The 22,613-nt window shown below is 41.7% G+C and overlaps 1 protein-coding gene across 5 annotated transcripts; it reads right to left on the bottom strand.

Annotated features, from left to right (window-relative positions):
- Positions 1 to 891: 891 nt before the first annotated feature.
- Positions 892 to 20,507, bottom strand: LOC100465520 (schlafen family member 5). 5 transcript variants are annotated; one of them, XM_002923619.4, is made up of 5 exons: positions 20,352 to 20,507; positions 10,262 to 11,313; positions 8,915 to 9,040; positions 3,282 to 4,002; positions 892 to 2,928 (listed from the first exon to the last, which is right to left on the bottom strand). In XM_002923619.4, the coding sequence occupies exons 2-5, from the start codon at positions 11,274 to 11,276 to the stop codon at positions 2,118 to 2,120; spliced, it is 2,673 nt and encodes an 890-aa protein (XP_002923665.2). In that variant the 5' UTR covers positions 11,277 to 11,313; positions 20,352 to 20,507; the 3' UTR covers positions 892 to 2,117. The 5 variants fall into 5 exon arrangements, with proteins under 5 accessions (XP_002923665.2, XP_034496387.1, XP_034496388.1 ...); XM_034640496.1 differs by lacking the exon at positions 20,352 to 20,507 and adding an exon at positions 20,151 to 20,292; XM_034640497.1 differs by lacking the exon at positions 20,352 to 20,507 and adding an exon at positions 13,186 to 13,285.
- Between the last annotated feature and the right edge of the window lie 2,106 nt (positions 20,508 to 22,613).

Genomic DNA, 22,613 nt, shown 5'->3' with positions numbered 1-22,613 from the left:
TTGTGATGAGCACCAGGTGATGTATGGAGTTGTTCAATCCCTATATTGTACACCTGCAACTAATGAAACACTGTGTTTTTAACTACACTGGAATTAAAATTAAATTTAAAAAAATAAAAATGCAAAATTAAGTCAAAAGGATGCAGAAATATAGGGGAAAGGGAACAAAGAATAGATGAGAAAATGGAAAAAAAATAGCAGTAGGGTAGATTCAACCCAAACATAACAATAATCACATTTAAAATAGTCTAAAAAGTAGGTGAAGGATACAGGGGAGTCTTCTGTACTACTCTGTACTTCCTTTGCAACTTTTTATAAATCTCTAAGTATTTGAAAATAAAACATTTTTAAAAGTTTTTAAAAGTTTTAAAAAGTTAATTTAAACACTCAATGAAAAGGTAGAGGTTGTCAGATTTGATTAAAAAGCAACTGAATGAAAACAAAAATACAGTACACCCATTGTCTTGTCGCTTTGAATATTGCTCCAGAGAAATCAGAAGCCAGGATGAGCACTCACCCAGACAACTGAATTTTTCTGCTTTGATTGTTAGGAATTCTTTCAATCTGAGGATTTATTTTAGGAAAAATTTCCCATATTAAATCTTAAACATTTTTACTGTTTCATTTATTGATTCTCTACTCTACATCCATTCTTAGCAGATCATTGTACTCTAGACATATCCATTAATATTTGTCTTATTTCTCTCCATTTATGTGATTATCTCAAGTCTTCCTCTATGTCAGGACCTGGATGTTCAATTTCTTGTTGCTTCTAATTTATTTTTCTTCTGTAATGTTTCACAATCTGTTTCCTTTTTTTTGAAGATTTTGTTTATTTGAAAGAGAGAGACAATGAGCAAGAGAGAGAAGGATCAGGGTGAAGGGCAGAGACAGAGGGACAAGCAGACTCCCCACTTGGCAGGGAGCCCGATGTGGGGCTCCATCTCAGGACTCCGGGATCATGACCAGAGCCAAAGGCAGATGCTTAACCAATTAAGTCACCCAGGCATCCCCACAATCTGTTTCCTTAGCAAGATCCCACTTCATCTCTTTTGGCTGCTTTGTCATTTTGTCTTCAAACTCTTGTTTTATTAAATTTATGGACTTCCCAAATTCTTCTATAGCAATAGCCTTCGAGAAACTAGCTAAAATCCTAAAGGCTCAGCGGAACAAAGATGTTTGATTTACTTTATCATTTCATTGGCTATTAAATTAAATGAAAAGCAAAATGTAACTTTTGAGTCCAGTACATTTCTCTTCTTAGGGACCCTTTTAAAAAAAAAACAACTTAATAAATAAAACACAATGTGTCTCCCTGGGGAATTGTGGAAATTTTACCTTCATGCCATGACCGAGATTCTCCATAGGAATAGTACTAAAGCAGACCTAAAGAGCTGAGATTCCAGATAACCAAAAGACATGCATAAAGTATTTTAAAAGATAGCGATCAGAATTACTCACACCATAAAATGGAAAAGAATAATTAAATATGGTTCTGGAAGAAATTACAAGTTGTACCTTCTGATCTTACATTTTGAAATATCGTACAACCATTCCTGGCTCATAAAAGGAAAGACACATGATCCCTCTTCACCCTTCATACTCTCCCAGCACATCATACTCAAGATTTCTGTGCAGTACTGTATTAAAAAGAGTGAAAATGTTGAAAAAAAATAGTGAAAATATCAGTCTGCCTGGCACATATGGCTCAAAGATCCTCTCGTGACTTCTTCCTTCACTAAGCACTTCCCCAACCACCCTGAATAACCAAAACACACACACACACACACACACACACACACACACACACACACACACACAGTCTCTGTATCTCAGGCCCCTCTGATTACTACTCTGATGTCCCTTTTAACTCTCTGAAATTCTTGTACTTGTATTTGTTTACTTGTCTGTGACTTGCCTCTGCCCCAAAGAAGGAATCTTGTCTATCTTATTTGCTACCCTATCCCTAACCCACCCCCGCCCCAGCACCTAGAAGAATATATGGCTCAGAGTGAGTGCTCATTATATAATTGATGATTAAATGTTTATGTCACATAGTTTCATGGTTAACTTCAGATGAGAGCTACCTAATTGTTTCTTAGACTGGGAGCTTCCTGTCAAATAGAAACCTTTAGAATATAGAGATGTTTCTTTGCCCTGGAAGCCAGACAGAGCAGAAGATTGTGGAAAACAGCTGGCTCAGCAGCTGTTGGATTGAACCCAAACACGATGTTTCTTTCCAGGCCTGAAAATCGTCGGACACTATCCAACACAATGTGATTGGCCGTGATATCTGATGCATCCTTGATCTGTACTAACAGATCAGATTCCTCATTGAGCTGAGATAGTTTTCTTTTCCTCATTGCTCTTAGAAGCTTATCTTTATATTTTTCCACTTCGCTTGCTTTGCTGAAAAGCACGGCAATGTCCTTGGGAGAATAACCATTCCTAAAGAGAAACTGACATTTCTCTGCTACTTGGACAACCATCTCTTCCAAGTCTGAGTACTCCATAATCTCGAAGTTTCCTGGAATGCCCTGAGCCCATTTAGCTTTATGAATCATCTCTAGGGACCCCAGGGGGATGTTAGGTGGAGGTTTTCCTTTGACCTCTTGCATTACTTCTTGTAGGTAGTTGGCTATTGGATCTGCATTGCGGACCACTCTGGTGAGCTCTTCTCTTGGATACTGGGCTGCAAGAGCAGGGAGGCCATTGTGGCTCAAGTGGCTGGTCTGAAAGTAGTCCAGAAAGATCCAGAGAATTCCCAGGCAATCGTTTTCTCTCTGAGTGATGTTTCTTGCCTTCCCATACCAGTCTCCGTCTTCAGTGCGGAAATTCTGAGCTTCATCAATGATGATGTGCTGAATCTTTTGAAAGTCATTTTTCATGAAGGTTTTCCGGGTCACTGCCTGGCAGATGTTTTTCTTGCTGAAAATGTAAGAAACACAGTCAAGTTTCCCCACTCAAACAAAGGAAGCCAATTCTACTCTTTTTTTTTTTTAAGAGGGGTAAGGGGCAGAGAGAGAGCAAGAATCTTAAGCAGACTTCACACCCAGCACAGAACCCGATGTAGGGCTCAAAATCATAACCCTGAGATTATGACCTGAGCTGAAATCAAGAGTCAGAGGTTTAACCAACTGAGCCACCCAGGCACCCATCAATTCTACTCTTAAACTCTTCAGGACATAGCAAATACAATATGAATTTTAGCACATGAACTTAAAGCCAAACCAGTCAAAGTTACTCCAAAAAAGGAAAATGGATGTAGTTAGGCTGCATACCTCACAAACTTCCTCAGGGGCTGATTTTCACAGATGTAAAGAATGTCACTTGGTTGACAGTGAAACACATTCCTGATCTTTTCCATTATCCTAAGAGCCACGATGGTCTTCCCTGATCCAGGTAAGCCATGAACAAACAGCTCTCTGGTTATGCGAATGTTCTTTGACAGCAACTCATACTGTTTATCTGTGAGTATGTTCAAAACCTCAGAGCCCAGCTCTTCACTTAAGAAAGATCGGAACCCAAGCAAGACTATCACAAGGGACTGTAACAGAGCTTCCATGTGCTGGGTGGTTTTAAGGTTATAGGACTCGGGGTAAATTTGCAAATCTGAACCATGAAGAGTCTTTGCTGTTCTATCAGGATTCAGCAGGAAGACCAAGGGGGTGATGCACAATTTCCCAGTATAGCCACCTGTGTTCACCAGCTTCTGCTTTAAGGTGCGGGCGACTATCGTATAATTGTCCTTCCAGCTTGCGTCGCACTCACTGAGGATGGTGTAAAGGAGTGGGATGTTGTTCTGGGAAAGCAGAAGAGCATCACAGATTACCCCCTTCTTCTCTGGCAGACCCAAGTCCACAGCCCAGCTTCGAGAAAAAATCAATATTCCTTGAGAGAAAGGGCGCATTTCCTTATTTATTAAGTCTCTGAGTCCTTTATGTTTTGAGAACAGTTCCTTGTAGAGATTTTCTGGAGTATACACCACTCTGTCTGATATTACTGAACAGGAAAAGAATTGGAATAAATTAGAGAATCTCCAGACAAGCTAGTAATCATCATTATATGTAATAGATTCAATCCATATTTGGGCCCAACCATGTATCAGAACTAGGATGCATTAGTAATGAAAAGATCAAGCAATTCCCAGTCTGATGGAGCTGATAATTGACTGGCACAACAGAGACAAACAATAATTATACAAAGTGGTAAATGCAATGGGAAAGAAGTGCACAGAGCATTATGCAATCACCTATGAGAGGTACACCTTGGGAAAAGAAAATATGAAAGTCTTTTTGAAGAAAGAGACACCCGAGCTGCTTCTTAAGGGATGGCTCTGAGTTAGCACTCTGAAGGATGGGAGAATAGAGACACAAGCAAAAGGGGACTCATGAGTAAAGCACGGAGACAAGAGACAGCAAGGTCCATGCAGGCACCTCCAAGAAGTTTGTGTTGTGATATCTAAAGTGAAAAACACAAAGGAGGAAATGAGGATGGAGACGAAGGCGTTATAGTGTCATCCTACCACCTGGCAACGCAGACTAGTGTTAATAATACTGTGTTATATATCTGTAGGTTGCTAAGAGAGAATGTAAATGTTCTCATTACACACACATACTCGGTTATTATGTGAAGTGATGGATATGTTAATTAACCTTAGTGTGGTCATCATTTTGCAATGTATACATGTATGAAAAAAATCATGCTGGGGTGCCTGGCTGGCTCGTTGGTGGAGCATGCAAGTCTTGATTTTGGGGTTACAAGTTCGAAACCCACATTGGTTGTAGAGATTACTTAAAAAAATAAAGTGTTTAAAAAGAAAAAAATCACGCTGTACACCTTATACATGATGTTAAATGTCAATTATATCCCCATAAATCTGGAAAAAAAAGCCTAGTAAGGGTTATAAACTATATGATATGTCCTATGTGACATTCTGTGAAAAGCAAAATGATAAGGATGGAAAACAGATCAATGGCTGCTAAGGGCTAGGGATTGGAGAGTTTGATCACAAAGGGGCAGTGTGAAGGGGTCTTTTTTGGGTGATGGAATTATCTGTAACTTAACTCTAATGGTGGTTACATGAATCTACACATTAAAAACGCTTAGAACTGTATAATTAAAAAGTCCATTTTATATATGTAAATTTTAAAAATTAATTTTAAAAGAATTAAAAATTTTAAATATTAATAAGCTTTTTGAAAAAGAGTTTTGGCTTTTTTATATGTATAAAAATGTTCTTAAACGTTTTGGCATCACAAGCCCAAATTTGGAATCTAAGCAAATCTATGAACCTTTGTCCCAGAAAAAAAAAATCAAATACACACAAAATTTGAGTTTTGAATTCAGGGTAGGCAGAAGAGACAAGGATGAATACAGATTTCCCTGCTTGGCTGGATGCAGGATGGACTCTTCAATTCATAGAGATAATGTGGAAGAAATGGCAGAAAAAAAATGCTTAATACAGAATAATATGCAGAATATACAGAAGAAATAAAAGATTGTCAGAGTGGAAGATTGATTTTGGAAATGCTCAGTTTGGGATACCTGTAGTACATTGAGTATTCAGCAAGTAATTGGACACACCAGTACAGTTTGCCTGGGCTCAAATACCGAAGATATTTTCTATTAAAGTGGAATAAACTAGGGACGCCTGGGTGGCGCAGTTGGTTAAGCATCTGACTCTTGATCTCAGCTCAGGTCTTGATATCAGGGTCATGAGTTCAAGCCCCACATTGGGCTCCCTGCTTGGTGTGGAGCATACTTAAAAAAAAAAAAAGTGGGGGCGCCTGAGTGGCACAGTGGTTAAGCGTCTGCCTTCGGCTCAGGGCGTGATCCCGGCGTTGTGGGATTGAGCCCCACATCAGGCTACTCCTCCGCTACGAGCCTGCTTCTTCCTCTCCCACTCCCCCTGCTTGTGTTCCCTCTCTCGCTGGCTGTCTCTATCTCTGTCGAATAAATAAATAAAATCTTTTTTAAAAAAAGTGAACTAAACTAAGGACGTCTCCTCTTACTATTTTGATATGACATCATTTTGGAATTGTTGGCCAGTGAATTAAACCAAGTAAAGAAATAACATGTATAAATATAGGAAAAATTAGTTCAAAATTATCTTTGTTTTTGCATTAATAAGATTATTAAGTATAATGTCTGGAAATGGTATAAAATATATATATATAAATTTTTTTAAGATTTTATTTATTCAACAGAGATAGAGACAGCCAGCGAGAGAGGGAACACAAGCAGGGGGAGTGGGAGAGGAAGAAGCAGTCTCATAGCGGAAGAGCCCAATGTGGGGCTCGATCCCATGACGCCGGGATCACGCCCTGAGCTGAAGGCAGATGCTTAACCGCTGTGCCACCCAGGCGCCCCTATAACTTATATTTTTTAAACTAAGATAATTCCCACATGCCAGCAATTCACAATCAGAAATTATTATCATACAAAGATCTCAGTCTAGTAATCAATTAAAAAATTTTTTAAATTCTACTGTAGTTAACACACCGTGTTATATTAGTTTCAGGTGTACCATATAGTGATTCAACAATTCTATATTTGGCGTTTATTATGATAAATATACTCTTAATCCCTCTCATCTATTTCACCCATCCCCTCCACCTCCCCTCTGGTAACCACCAGTTTGTTCTCTGTCATTAAAAGTCTGTTTTTTGGTTTGTCTATTTTTTTTTTGTTTTGTTTCTCAAGTTCCACGTAGGAGTGACATATGATATTTGTCTATCGCTGACTGACTTATCATTCTAAGAATAAAATTTAACATGTGTAGTAACAATACAGATAAAACTTTGAAACAATTGAGAGCTGTATCATATTTTGCTGATTATAAATGTACTTTAACATCTCTGAAATCAAGATACATCTTCAAATTTAATTGGTAATATTTTCTTTTTTAGTGGTAAATAAAATAATAATGCAATATTGTTTTCTTAAGTTTGATGAGATATAGTAAAAGAAGACTCTAATAAATGGCCAAACATTCCATGTTCAACTATAAGAAAATTCATTGTTGTAAAATGGCAATTCTTCCCCCACACCATTTATCAGTATCATATAGTTGCCATCAAAATAATCTCAACTTGTCCTTCTGTTTTTGGTGGAACAAAATGATTCTAAGCTTCTTCTAGAAGAGAAATGCCATGATAATACCATTTGGGGCAAGTGTATTTGGTGTATGTTTTGAATTACAATTTGGTGTTGTTCACCTAAATTTACAAACGATTGTTACTACTTGGAATTTATCTTTAAGGGACACCTCAAGGCATTTTTAGAAAAATGTATATTGTAGCATTGTTTAAAATAGAAAAAATTAGATATATAAAATTCCATCAAAGTAAGGATTGGTTAGAGAAGTCGTAGCAGGGGTGTTTGCAAAGTTCTATTTTTTTTTTTAACCTAGGTGGTGGTTACACAGGATTCACTGCATAATAATTTTTTTAAGTTTTATTTATTTAAATAGCCTCTACACCCACCGTGGGGCTCAAACTCACAACCCTGAGATCAAGAGTCACACGCTCCTCCAACTGAGCCAGCCAGGGGGTCCTCACTGATTACTTATTAAGTTATACCTTTGTTCTATGCAGTTTCTGTATATATAACATATTTCACTATAAAAGTAACTAAAATTAACAACATCCATGTTTAGGAATACTATGAAACACTATACAATCAATAAAAGAATTGGGTAAATCTATGAGTAAGGTCATGCCAAGATGTACTTGCGTATCACTCAGATTCAGCCTTGTGCTTACATATATTTGTAGTACATTCATTTTCACCACTGAATTATATTCCACTATGTGAATATACTACAATATATTTATCCATTGTTGTGACAACAGATAATTTGGTTGTTTCCTGTTTGAGGCTATTACAAATAGTAATCTATGAGCAGTCACAAGGATCTCTCCAATTACATACAGCTTTTGATGCCCATGTACACAGTTTGCTCTAGAAACTAGAAAGAATTACTAACTGATAGTGTATGCAAATGGCCAACTATACAAGGTAATGCCAAACTTGTTTCCCAAAGGGATTAAGCCCACTGAATTCATAGCAGTAATGTACAGAAGATTCTGTTACTCACAACCTCTCCAACATGTGGTATTTCAATCAAATGGTGTAAGATGATATCTACTTGTGGTTTTCAAGTGCATTTCGCTCATTGCTGATGTGTTGAACATCTCTTCCTAAGTTTATTGGACATGTGCATTTCCTCTTCTGAGAAATATACTTTTATAACTATTGTTCATTTGTCTACTGGGTGGTTTGTCCTTTTAAAAAACTGTGTAACTTCTTTCTGTATTCTTGATACCAATCCTTTGTCAGCTACGTGGATTTGCAATCTTCTTCTAGTTGAATCCTTTCACTCTCTTTAAGGTATCTTTTAAGGAACAGAAGTTCTTTTTTTTTTTTAATTTTTATTTATTCGACAGAGATAGAGACAGCCAGCGAGAGAGGGAACACAAGCAGGGGGAGTGGGAGAGGAAGAAGCAGGCTCATAGCAGAGGAGCCTGATGTGGGGCTCGATCCCACAACGCCGGGATCATGCCCTGAGCTGAAGGCAGACGCTTAACCGCTGTGCCACCCAGGCGCCCCTGAGGAACAGAAGTTCTTAACATTAATGTAGTGAAACTTATAAATCCTTTCATTTAGGGTTAATACGTTTACGTCTAGTTTAGGAAACCCTTTCCTACCTCAATGACACAAATTTATTCATGGACATCTACATCTCCTTCTAAAAGTTCAAAAGTCTTGTTCCTGACATTTAAGTCCTTAAACCTTCTGGAATTGATTTATATAAATAGCATATTTATATAATACAAATAGAAGTCCAGTTTTATTCTTTTGCATATGAATGAACAACCAATACATTCCAAAGCAACCAGAGATGAATTACCTGGAAAGTAACGTTTTTGCTGTTCTTTCAGACATTCAAAATTCTTATGAGTGCATACAGTCCGGCTACGGGGTGTGGTAGATGACAAACTCAGTGCAAGGACCATCTCAGAAAATCTGGAAAGATCTTAGGAAACAAGAAGCAAGAGTTCAATGTGCAAAAAGGCAGACACCAACTTATAGCTGAGCCATGTTGCAAAGACTTTCATTTCATCTTGGAACTCAAAGCTCTGGCCCACAGATCCTTGTGCCTACATTCTAAGTCAGCTTAGGAAAGCCTACTGATATCTTGGGGGAGGGAAGGGAGGTACTAGTATGGAGCAATAGTTTTCATTTTTAATTTTAATTGTATTCTATTGAAACAAACTTTATATTTTTATTTTTTTAAGATTTTTTAAATTTTTTATTTATTCGACAGAGAGAGACAGCCAGCGAGAGAGGGAACACAAGCAAGGGGAGTGGGAGAGGAAGAAGCAGGCTCCCAGCGGAGGAGCCCGATGTGGGACTCGATCCCAGAACGCCGGGATCACGCCCTGAGCCAAAGGCAGACACTCAACCGCTATGCCACGCAGGCGCCCCCAAACTTTATATTTTTAGAATGTATTTTTAAATACAGGATTAGAAAGTATAAGGGTCAATAGATACAGGTTTCTGAGAAGACTCTGAAATGGACTTTGTTTTTCTGGACTTCTGAAGAAGTTACCATTAATTTATTTTGTCTTATTTCATCTTGGGCTTCCCTTTTCCAAGGGGAATCCATATCACCAATACTTACTCTTGTTTATCAGTCACAGTTAGCATCACACGTTGGCTCTGAAAAGGAAAAATCAGAAAGGAGGGGGCCAGCCACGGATTGGTTGTATTTGGTTTCAGAATGGAAGTGGGGCAATGAGAAAGGGAGAATGTTTATTTAATCCAGGACACAAGAATGGAAAGGCAGGGGAAAGTGGCAGTAAGTTAAAGAGGACACATATGTACACATGAAAAGGAATTTCCTAAATAATTAAATGAATCATATTCAGAAAGGAAAAGAAGAGACCTGAATATGAACGCAAGAAAGGGTATGAAAATAAAAACTACTAGGTCAGACAGCCCTCTGCACCAACCTCTAGTAGGTCTACTAGCCCAAAGCAACATCTTTTTGTCAAATGCCGGGTATTCAAGATGGGCAGAGGAAATGAAGGGCAGTGACCTACCAACTGTATCTATTGAAAATAATAAATCAGGCACCTGCAATTCAGAGAGTGCCTCTCTTTCCCTAGATTCTAAATACCCCCCTTCCTCCCTCCCCACCTCTCCCCCCTGCCCCCAGCAAACATTGCAATCATTGCAGATTCTGCTCCCTGACCTGGGTCAGCTTCCATCATCCAAGCTATCCATTCCTTTGTAGCCAGCCGTTTCACGCGATTGTCCTTCACCTGCCAGGAGCTTGGCACTTTGGCAAACACTGCACAACAAAATTGTTCCACCTTGACTGCACAGACATATCCATGGAGGACCCCTTGATTGTGCACTTGAAGGAATTTGACAGCATATTTTATCTCACGCCTCTGTGTACAGAAATGATGGACAGGTAGCTTCCTAATACAGTTATCAATAGACTGACTCAAGGTGGCAAGATCTATTTTCTCCTTTTCACATCCAACGACTTGACTGGTCTCATCATGCACACCAAAAAATATATACCCTCCTTCGGTGTTTGCAAATGCAGAAACACAACTGGGGAGACTCTCATCAAAGCACTGGGACACCTCTGTTGAGAACATTTTAAATTCAACGTGGAGGGACTTGGTAAAGTTGAGCTTTTCTAGGAACTGAAGGCGAGTTCTAGCAAATAAAGCAGCAGCTGAGGCCCTTATGTTACCATCATTTTGTACACCAACCTGAACTTTCTGGGGACTTAACGAATTGGAATCATTAGTATTCACAAGAGTCTGAGATCTCCCTTTGAGGAATGCCAGCGCTTCCTGAGAATTCATGACATCATTCGATGTTCTGTATCTGTGGTACAAATTGGAGGACAAGCTTGCCAGTCGTACGCCAGAGGCCTCGGCGTTCCACGACCTCACAAAAATCAAAAAGAGGTCTCCCTGCTGCATCTCATCTAAATAGCCTTTAAAAATTGAAGGCATTTTCAGTCCTACTCCATGGATTTCATAATTGTAGTCTTTGTTCTCAATCTCAGCCTTGACAACTCCACCACCAGAATTCAGCAGAGCACATATTGCATTCATGATGATTTTATTCTGTTTCTTCTGCAATTGAGGGTTCATTTCGTTCCTTTGCTTATTCCCAAGGATGACTTTTCCTGCATTTAAGACACATTCAGCAAAGTTTGTTTCCAAATCCACCTTGACACTCATCTTAGCACTTGTCTTATTCTTACCCTGGAAGGTTCTCCTGAAAAATAAACAGAGAGATAGAACCATGAGTATAGGACAAGAATAGGGGAAGTGGGAAAACCGACAGTTTGAGGCCACTTTTCTGAAATTGGTCACTTCCTTTATGCCCACAGAGCTTGAAGCCAGGCTCATGCAGGAAATAAGTGTGGAGGACAGGCAGAGAAGCTAAGTCTGCCGGAAGCCCACTACCACCAGAGAAATGATAAAGAGGCTATTTTTAATGCTGTGACTTTAGTAACTGTTTGTGCCAGATCTCTGAGTGGCAATGTCTCCCAGATCACCTGCGGAAAACAAGAAATTGTAGATACAGGAGGGTTGGAGCTGGGATGCAAATGGGAAAGCTTTCACTGGTGTCTCTGGACCGTGCTGATGTTTATTGCTTTTCTTGGTGCTCTTTCTCCTCCCATTGATAGCTGGGCAATTCTTGGATTACTTTATAGTCCAATTTGAAGAAGGAGCAAATCTGACTGAGTTGGTGATTTGTCATTGTTCCTACAGAACAGACCCTTCAGCTTTCCCTGGTCCAAGCAGTTCTCATTTCATGAAAAAATACATATAAATTAAATATAAGTATATATATAATTTTTTTTTGAAACAGACAAATTATTGACTGTTTGGATTAACCAAGCTGTCAGGTAGAGATGGGCTTTTGACATTTCCTAAACTTCACCCATCAACAAGAAGCCCCAAAAGAGGTGAAGCTGAGCGACAGTGTGCAGACATACCATCTTTGCAACCACACTGCAGGACAGAAGGGCTAGTGTGAGTGATGCACAGCCCCACAGCTGCCAATCTTTGATTCTTCTCTGGCAACTGAGGAAAGAGAAGGAGGAACTAGACCAACTCACACATCATTACACAATCCTCCATCAAAGGATACTTTGCTGTGAACCAACCTGTCATGCTATCTGACACCCCCCTCAACTTCCTTCCCCAAAAGCTGGATGCAGGGAACAAAAGATGCAACCCAAGAGAGAAGCAAATACAATCCCCTGGGCGAGTGGGAAGGGAGACCCCAGAGTGACAGCTGTGACAGCCAGAATGGTGGTGCAAAATGGCAAGCAGGCTTCAGCGGGTGGCACGTGAGACTCTACAACTGATGGACTGCTTAGTGAGTTAGTCAGCTGAAGAGGCAGAGAGATTGGGGGTGGATGAGTCATAGGGACTTTGGAAAATATGTAAACACAAAGATAAGACAATAACTCTAAGTTTAAAATGAAAAATAGTATAAAAAAAGAAAACATAACTATAAGCCATGATATGGCATAGCTGTAAACAAAATGACAGTCATAATAATATCAGCTCTGAATATTGTTCTGATCAGAAATGATGATATCATTGTACCAGCAGGACATGGGGAGAGAGGGGTAGTGAAGTGTGGGGGAGCGAGGTCATCAGCTCTAGAAGTAGACAGTATCCAAAACAGGGCACGGGTGGTGCATGAGCCTGTTGCTTAGAAATATATGTAAAATTGCTGAAAGAAAAAGCCAAAGAGGCAAGAGGTTGCCTAGAGAGCAGAAAAAGGAGGCAGAATAAAGGGCCACTGATTTTTTCACTGTGTCTTATGAAACTATGACTTTTGAAATTACATCTATGAGACTTCCAGTCCCAGACAGAACAGAGTACCAGGGACCAGAGGACTCTCCTGTCTAAAACAACGAAAACATTTCAAAAGAAATGATGGCTGGAAAATTTCCAAATCTGATATAACTTGTAAAAAATTAAGATCAAGATCCAAGATATTCAACAAGCTCCAGGCACTAGAAGCATGAAGAACGTGACACCAAAGTGCATCATAATTTAGTTGGTCAAAGCCAATGATAAAGAAAAAATCTTAAAAGCAACCAGAGAAGAAAGCTACATTACGTACAGAAGAACAAAGGATGATGTTAGAATTTTTTTCTCAGGGGCGCCTGGGTGGCACAGCGGTTAAGCGTCTGCCTTCGGCTCAGGGCATGATCCCGGCGTTCTGGGATCGAGCCCCACATCAGGCTCCTCCGCTGGGAGCCTGCTTCTTCCTCTCCCACTCCCCCTGCTTGTGTTCCCTCTCTCACCGGCTGTCTCTCTCTCTGTCAAATAAATAAATAAAATCTTTAAAAAAAAATAAAAAATAAATAAACTTTAAAAAAAAGAATTTTTTTCTCAGAAACAAAGCAAGAGGATAATGGATCAGCATCTTTAAACCAATGAGAGAAAAAAAGAAAACTATGAACCTTGAGTTCTACACCCAGGGAGAATATCTTTCAAAAATTCAGTTAACAGCAAAAAGACCATCCAATTTTTTAAATGGACAAAGGACCTGAATAGATATTTCTCCAAAGAGGTACAAAGGCCAATGAGCATATGAAAAGGTGCTCAATATTATTAATCATTAGGGAAATGCAAACCACAACCACGATGAGATACAACCTTACACCTATTGGGTTGGCGATGATGATGATGATGGTGGTGGTGGTGGTGATAATGGTGGTGATAAAGGAAAATAACAAGTGTCGGTGAGGATTTAGAGAAATTGGGATCAGCATATGCTGCTGGTGGGAATGTAAAATGATGTAGCCATTGTGGAAAGTAGTTTGGAGATTCTTCAAAAATTTAAACAGAATTACCACATAACCCAGCAATTCTACTCTTAAGTACATACCAAACAGAATGGAAAACAGGTACTCAAATCCCCTAGACCCAAATAGGTCATGAATGCTCATAGCAGAACTATTCACAATAGCCAACAGGTGGAAATAACTCAAATGTCTATCAGCAGATGAATGGATAAACAAAATGTCCTATAATCCATTCGACAGAATATTTTTCAGCCATAAAAAGGAATGAGGTACTGATACCGGCTTCAACACGGACGAACCTTGAAAACATTATGCTAAGTGAAAGAAGCCAGACACAAAAGGTCAGTGCTATGGACTGTATGTTTATGTCCCCCTAGAATTCATATGTTGATACTCTAACCCTTACTGGGATGGATTAGCAGGTGGGGCCTTTAAGGGGTAACTCGAGGTAATTAGAGCGGAGCCCTCTTAATGAGATTAGTGCCTTTAGAAGAAGAGACACAAGAGAGCTTGCTTCCTCTCTCTCTGCTCTTTGTACCATGGCAGCTGTCTGCAAACCAGGAAGAGTTTCCTCATCAGATACCAGATCTGCCAGCACCTTGATCTTGGACTTCCCAGCCTCCAGAATTGTGATAAATAAACATTTGTTGTGTAAACCTCCCAGTCTGTGGTATTTTTGTCATAGCAGCCTGAACTATGACAGTCACATATTATAAAATTTCATTTATGAGAAATACCCAGAATGGATAAAATCATTGAAACAGAAAGAAGATGGTTGATTGCCAAGGGCTAGGGGAACAGGGGAATGGTGAGTAGTTGCTCAGTGGGGTTTTTTCCGGGTGTGATGAAAACGTGTTGAAGCTTGATGGAGACGGTGGTTGTACAGTATTGTGAATATACTAAATGCTGCTGATTTGTTCACTTGAAAATGGTTAATTTTTGTTATAGGAGTTTGGTCTAAATTTTAAAAATTAATCAAAAAAAGTAAAATAAAAACTTTCTCAGACATATAAAAGCTGAAAGAATTTATTAAGAATGCAATGTAAAAAATGGTGAAGACGGCGCGCCTGGGTGGCGCAGTCAGTCATTAAGCGTCTGCCTTCGGCTCAGGGCGTGATCCCTGCGTTCTGGGATCGAGCCCCACATCAGGCTCCTCCGCTATGAGCCTGCTTCTTCCTCTCCCGCTCCCCCTGCTTGTGTTCCCTCTCTCACTGGTTGTCTCTCTGTGTCAAATAAATCAATAAATAAATTCTTTAAAAAAAAAAAGAAATGGTGAAGAAAGTCTTCAGTCAGGAGGGAAATGATACTAGTTGGAAAATGAATATACACAAAGCAAGGAAGACCACTGGAAACGGTAACTACAAGGGTAAATATGTAAGATAGTTTAAAGATTTAACACTCAAAGAAGAATAAAACTGGAATACTAACATCAACTGATTTCAGTTAATTAAGTCATTGCATAGTTACAGTAACCAAGATAGTGTAGACCCAGTATAAAGACAAATAAATAGAGTCATGGAATAAAGAGTCTGGAAATACACCCGCATCTATATGGATAACAAGTGTAATTTTTTTCAGCAAATAGGATTGAAACAATTGGATATCCACATACGAAAGAAATGAATTCCTATTTGACACCATTTACAAAAATGTATTTTAAATGTGTCATAGACCTAAATGTAACACCTGGAACTTTGTGGAACTAAGTGAATTCTGCCCAAATGACAATAATGAGAGGCTATTTATGCAGAGCTCACTGTAACAAGGGATTCAGCCGCCCTCGCTTGTGATGGCAGAGACTCAAAAGCAGGCAGAGGAAAGGGAAAGCTTTATAGTGAGCGAGACAGAGAGACAGAGGAGGCTCAGGGATGCTCTGCTTTGAGGGTGGTGTTCTAGGGAAACTGGAAGAGAGCTTACTAGAAGTGGGACATCTTCTGTGACTGGTTTGGGGGCCTGTCGAGCTTTCTTTGTTTCACTCTGAGTTGGAAGCGGAGGCAAATATCAGAGAAGCAGGAAATTATTAACTAAGTCCTAGGGTGCCTGGGTGGTGGAGTCAGTTAAGCTACCGACATTTGTGTTTCAGCTCAGGTCATGATAGGGTCCTGAGATGGAGCCCCTTATCAGCTCTGCGTTCAGTGTGAGTTTTTCTCTCCCTCTCCCTCAGCCCTATCCCCATCCCCACCCTTGTGGGCGCACACTCTCTTTCTCTCTCTCTCAAATAAATAAATAAATCTCAAAATTAAAAAGAAAAAAACCAAGTCCTGACCACTTTTGCTGCCAGGGTTGTGGTTTGGCTTCCAGAGGTGGTTGCAGCAGCATTGTGGGTCAAGAGTTCTGTGTTTACCTTTGTGTATGGTGTGAGAGAGTGGTCAAGTTTCATTCTTTTGCATGTAGCTGTCTGCAAATGACACTACAGATAAAAGACTGGTATCCAAGATCTACAAAGAACGTCTCAAACTCAATACACAAGAAACAAATAAACAAATCATAAAATGGGCAGAAGATATGAACAGACACTTTTCCAATGAAGACATACAAATGGCTAACAGACACATGAAAAAATGTTCAAAATCATTAGCCATCAGGGAAATTCAAATCAAAACCACACTGAGATACCACCTTACACCAGTTAGAATGGCAAAAATTGACAAGGCAGGAAACAACAATTGTTGGAGAGGATGTGGAGAAAGGGGATCCCTCCTACACTGTTGGTGGGAACGCAAGTTGGTACAGCCACTCTGGAAAACAGTGTGGAGGTCCCTTCAAAAGTTAAAAATTGAGTTACCCTATGACCCAGCCATTGTACTACTGGGTATTTACCCCAAAGATACAGATGTAGTGAAAAGAAGGGCCATATGCACCCCAATGTTCATAGCAGCATTGTCCACAATAGCTAAATCATGGAAGGAGCCGAGATGCCCTTCAAAAGATGACTGGATTAAGAAGATGTGGTCCATATATACAATGGAATATTACTCAGCCATCAAAAAGAACGACTTCTCAACATTTGCTGCAACATGGATGGGCCTGGAGGAGATAATGCTAAGTGAAATAAGTCAAGCAGAGAAAGACAATTATCATATGGCTTCACTCATTTATGGAACATAAGCAGGAAGATCAGTAGGAGAAGAAAGGGAAGAGGAAAGGGGGGGTAAATAGAAGGGGGAATGAACCACAAGAGACTATGGACTCTGGGAAACAAACTGAGGGCTTCAGAGGGGAGGGGGGTGGGGGACTGGGATAGGCCGGTGATGGGTATTAAGGAGGGCACATATTGCATGGTGCACTGGGTGTTATACGCAAGTAATGAATCATGGAACTTTACATCAAAAACTAGGGATGTACTGTATGGTGACTAACATAATATAATAAAAAATATTATTATTAAAAAAATGATTGCTAAAAAAAACCAGTTCTGTGTTTAGGGGCGTCTGGGTGGCTCAGTTAAGTGACCAAGTCTTGATTTCGGCTCAGGTCAGCATCTCAGGGTCATGAGATCCAGCCCAGTGTGGAGCTCTGTGCCAGAGGTGGAGCCTGCTTAAGATTCTCTCTCCTTTTCCCTCCCTGCCCCCTCATGTGCCCTCTCTCTCTCTTAAAAAAAAAAAAGAGTTCTGTGCTTATATATGGTCTGGCCAGTGTCCACTTATACATTCAGCCTCTCAACCTCAAAACTTCTAGAGGAAAACAGAGGAGAAAATATTTTTACCTTGGGTTTGGCAAACATTTTTTAGAGATGTTACTAAATGTACAACACGTAAAAGAAAAAAAGTTAATACATATTGGATTTTAAGAACATCTTTTTGAAAGACACCTGTTAAAAGAATTCATTCTTTTACAAGTCCCTGACCAGAAGAAAACGTTTGCAAATGATATATCTGAAAAAATTTGTATCTAGAGTAGATATAAGACCCTTGGAAGGGGAGAATAAGAAAACAGAAAACCTGATTTAAAAATGGATAAAAGATTTGAACAGATATTTCACCAAAGAAGAAATATGGAGAGCAAATAAGTACATGAAGTATTGTTCAACATCATCAGTCATTAGGGAAATGCCAATTAAAACGACAGTGAGATAGCACTACGCAATTATTGGGATGGCTGAAGTGGCTAACTATACCAGCTATTGGTGAGGATACAGAGAAAAGGGAACTCTCACACACTTCCGGCAGAAACACAAATACGACCATTTTAGAAAAGAGTTTAGTAGTTTCACACGCCATATGACTCAGCCATTTGACACCTAAGTATTTCCCCACGAAAAATGAAAACATAAGTCCTTACAAAGTCCTGTACCTGAATGTGATTGGTAGAAGCCACAAATTAGAAAGAACCCAAATGCCCACTATCAGAAACAAATTTGGGTTATCCACATAATGGAATCCTCCTCAGCAAGGAAAAGAAGAGAACTATGGGTACGTACAACATGACTGAATCTCAAGATAATTATTCTGAGTGGAAAAAGCCAGGCAAAAAAACAGTACACATCATAGCCGCTTGTGTAAGTGGAGTGCATCCATTTGTATAAATTTCTAGAAAAAGCCCATCAATCTACAGTGACAGAAAACCAATCACGGCTCAGGGTGGTGGGAAGGACAGAAGTGTGGGAGATAGGGGTTATAAAAGGGCACTTTTGTTGATATGCTATGTTCACTATCTCGACTGCATTGCTGGCTTCACATATCAAAACAGATCAGCTTGTACTCGTTAAATATGTGCAGTTTAGGGTGCCTGGCTGGCTCAGTTGGTAGAGAATGTGACTTTTGTTCTTGGGGTCTGATTTCAAGCCTGATGTTGGGCATAGAGCTTACTTAAAGAAATATATGTGCAGTTTATTTTGTGCCATTAATACCCCAATAAAGCTATTAAAAATTACATACATGAATGATGGTGAAAAAATAAGTAAAACATATTTTTATAATATGTATAATTAGCTCAAAAACCAGTGGGCGATTGATGTGCCTCCTATTACTAAAATTGTTCCATAGAAACTACATCTTTGATAGAATTATGTATTGGAGTCCCAAATTGTGCATACTCCAAATGGACACCTTGCTATGTCCCATGTTTGGTTGCTAGCAATTAACCATCCCACCCTGTCTTTTCCCTTGCAAATTATGAATTTGCCCTTACCAGTCCTGCCAATTCCCCTCTCAGTGGCAGTCTAGTGCTTGGGGTAGATAAGAGCAGGGCCTCCTAACTGCCAGCGATAATGACCTCAGCAAAATGAGAGAAAATGCTCTCCCTTCCCATACAGGTGCATAAAAGCAGGAAGCATTCCATTTCATAAAGTTGCCCTTGCAGATTTTTTTTCCCCTAGCAGAGGAATCCTCGAAGACACCTGGTCTTCAGAGACTGTTGCTCCCACCCCCCCATGGTCATGTCCATTAGCCTGAAGAGATACTATAACTATGAATGGTTGTATACTTAATGTCTTGTTGCTATGACAATAATACTGAAATTGATTTGTTTTCTGATAGGCATAAACACCTGTGCATTTTCATAATCGGCCGGGAACCAATCATCATATTTCACTCTTCTTTTATTTGCAAGTAGGTACTACAATTTGCGATTGCTAACTTTCTTATTTAAACAAAAGAGTTGAAAAGTCTTGGGACATTTTAAGGAACACTTCGGACAGCAGACGCTCAGGCTTAGCTGCTCATCTGGCCACAGGTACTCCCCCCCATACACACACTGAAGAGGAACCAGTTTCTCTTTCTCTTTCCTTGTAAGGCAGGCATAGTTCCGCCAACATTAGCCAAGGCCCCCACCTCCTTGTAGAAGCTTCGCTCTGGGATCTGCCATTAGTGGGGGGGCCACCGTGTCGGCATCCCCTCCCTCCCTCCCTTGTCCTCAAGAATTCCCTTCTGGGTCCTATGATAGTCGTGTGCAAAAAGGGGAATGAAGTCACTCACCGCAGCCTAGCCTCTGTGGACAGAAACCACGGGGGTTCTATTAGCCACTTAATGGGGGATACAGGGCTTCGCGGACCCTCCCGGGAGTCCTCCCACCCTGCCCGATGCCGTTACTGTTTGAAGACCGACATTGCAAGCCAGGGGCTTACAGGCATCCACGGAACACAGCCTCTAGTAATAAAATGGACCTTGACCCTATTTATCCCCAGGCCACAACCTCACTGGTTTCACCTTCAGGAGCCCCGGAAACTGATTTGGTTCTTTCCTCGAGAGTTTTTCGCGCTCTTGAACAATGGGGAAATTTTACCGAGCTCGGTTTGGATAGATCTCGGCTGTGACGCCGCGCGCCTCTCTCTCCTCACCTGCTCACCCGGCTTTCGCAGCCTCCCAGCTCCCCGATCCCCCACTGCTCGCTCGTCGTTGGAAGTTGCTACGCACAGCAGACCAAACCTCCCGAGCCGGAAAAGAGCTCAGGGGCTCTCGGGGAACCCGCGCAGGCCTGGGGAGGGAAAGAAGCCGAGCTCTTGGAGAATCTGTGCAAACGAGCGCGGGGGACTCCTTACCCGCCAAGGTTTCCACTGTGCAGAGCTCCTCACTCCAGAAGAAGGCGACGGAGCCTCCCAAGTCCACAACCGAGACCTTGACTGTGCAGGGCCCTGGGCCTTATGTCAGCTGAACTAAGCGATACATCACAGGGCGGGGCACCGCGCGGGAAACAGTGGGACAGCCCGCCAGTACCGTTTCTGTAGACCCGGAAACCCAGCTCTACAAGGACAAGAGCCTTGGTTACTTTGGGTGGATACAGGTGGGGGTTTTTTTGGAGGGAGAGGGGGATCTTCTTCTTCTTCTTTTAAAGATTTTATTTATTTATTTGAGAGAGAGACAGATTGAGAGAGAGAGCGCGCATCAGCTGGGAGGGGAGGGAGAAGCCGACTCCCCGCTGAGCAGGGAGCCCAAGGCCGGGCTCCAGCCCAGGACCCTGGGGTCATGACCTGAGCCGAAGGCAGCCGCTTAACTGACTGAGGCGCCTGGGTGGGTGATTTTTTGAAGCTTACAGTTCTCACCCTCCCCCCACTGAGGGAGGGAGATCCGGGCGCAACCCCACGTCCTCCAATCCTTCCTAGCCCGGCTCCAGCCCTTGCTCGGGCGGCCCAGGCTCAGGCGGCACGCTCTGCAGGTGTCTCCTCCCAACACCACCAGCCCGTGAACTCCGGTCAGATCGCGGCTGGGGCTCTGTTCCCGGGAAGTGAGGAAGTGGGATCACTGGGTCGAGCGGGAGGCAGAAAATTAAGCCTCCGCTTTCTCGCGTCCCCCCATACTTCGCTCCAGTTTGAGAAGTTTGATTCTGCCTCCCTTTGCGGGTGCTTTAATTTGTAAAGGGGGTAATGACCGGACCCCGAGAACGCCCGGGGGTGTCGCCCCTTGGGGGAGCCCTGGCAGCCTCCGACGATGGTATTTTGGTGAAAGATAAGAAAAATTGTCCTTTCGATTCGTCTGTCCCTGCAGACTTCATACCCAGGTCTTGTACAACAGTTTTTAGTTCATTCATCCTAATTTTATTCCTAAACATGTTCTGGGAGCTCTCGAAAGGTCTGGCTCCTCGCAGGACTCTCCGGACCCCAGGGCGCGCACTGCCATGCGGGGCACCCGAGGAGCCGGGCGGGGGACTGATCTGAGCCCGCGCCCCCAGGGGCGTAAGTAGCACTTGGGGGCCCCTGGAGCATTCAGTCCTGTCCTGACTCCAACTGCTCCTCTCCCGGGGTGACCTCCTTCTGTCTTCCTCGGCCCTCTTAGAATTCTGGTAAATGTTTGTTTCTCCGTCTTTTCACTTCCAACTCCCCCGTCCAGCCTGAAGGACCGCTTGAGCCCTCCCAGCAAACACTCCCACATTCTCCCCAGGAGCTCCAGGTCTCTTGGGCTGAAGACCCCGAGGCTGCCTGTGGTGCCTGGGGCAGGCAGGGACTGGGCTGCCACTGTCTGGAGCCCAGGGCACTCGCTGTTGCGCTCACTTCTCAAGACCGGGTCAAAGATCAGGCTCAACCAGACCCTTTGGGCATGGGGAGAGTCCGAAGCTTTGAGATAAGGGGCTGGAGGAAGGTCATTCTAGGACTACAGGCTTCTGGCGAGTCTACCTCACTGCCCAAGTGTATGCAAATCTGTCCCCAGAAAGGATGCGGTCACTCCCAGCAGGGCACTCTGCAGGGCCCGGGCAGCCCAGGGAGACAAGGATGCTAGCCAGGTACCAGAAAATCAAAGGGGAGGGAACAGTCTGAAGGACACCACCTGTGGTCATCTGTGGGGTCCTGCTTTTTTATTTTTTATTTTTTAAGATTTTATTTATTTGAGAGAGAGAGAGCTTGAGAACGGGGAGGGGGGGGCAGAGGGAGAGGAGAAACAGGCTCCCCCTGAGCCCCATGTAGGGTTCTATCCCAGGACACCAGGATCATGACCCAAGCCGAAGGCAGACACTTAACTGACGGAGCCACCCAGGCGCCCCTAATTTTTAAACCTATTGTCAAATATCTAAGGTCTATGGAAAATACAAAAATAATGATACATTGAACACCCATGTATTTACCACTCAGCTAAATGATAAACCATTAGGATACTTTTGTGTACCTCCCACAGGTCTCATTCCCTCTTCCCACCTGTCCCCTACTCACCTGATAACCAATACAAATTTCTAAATTTTGAGTTACAATCCTCATAGAATTCTGTATACTTTTATGATATGTGTAGATGTCACTCAAACATGAGTTTCACCCATTTCCATCACTTGAGCCGTATGTAAACAGTATCTTATCGTATGTAATCTGCAGAACTTG

Source organism: Ailuropoda melanoleuca, chromosome 13, assembly GCF_002007445.2.
Source record: "Ailuropoda melanoleuca isolate Jingjing chromosome 13, ASM200744v2, whole genome shotgun sequence".
In the NCBI taxonomy this organism is placed as follows: domain Eukaryota; kingdom Metazoa; phylum Chordata; class Mammalia; order Carnivora; family Ursidae; genus Ailuropoda; species Ailuropoda melanoleuca.
The sequence above is the reverse complement of the archived record's forward strand: the minus strand, read 5'-3'. Positions and strand labels throughout refer to the sequence as shown.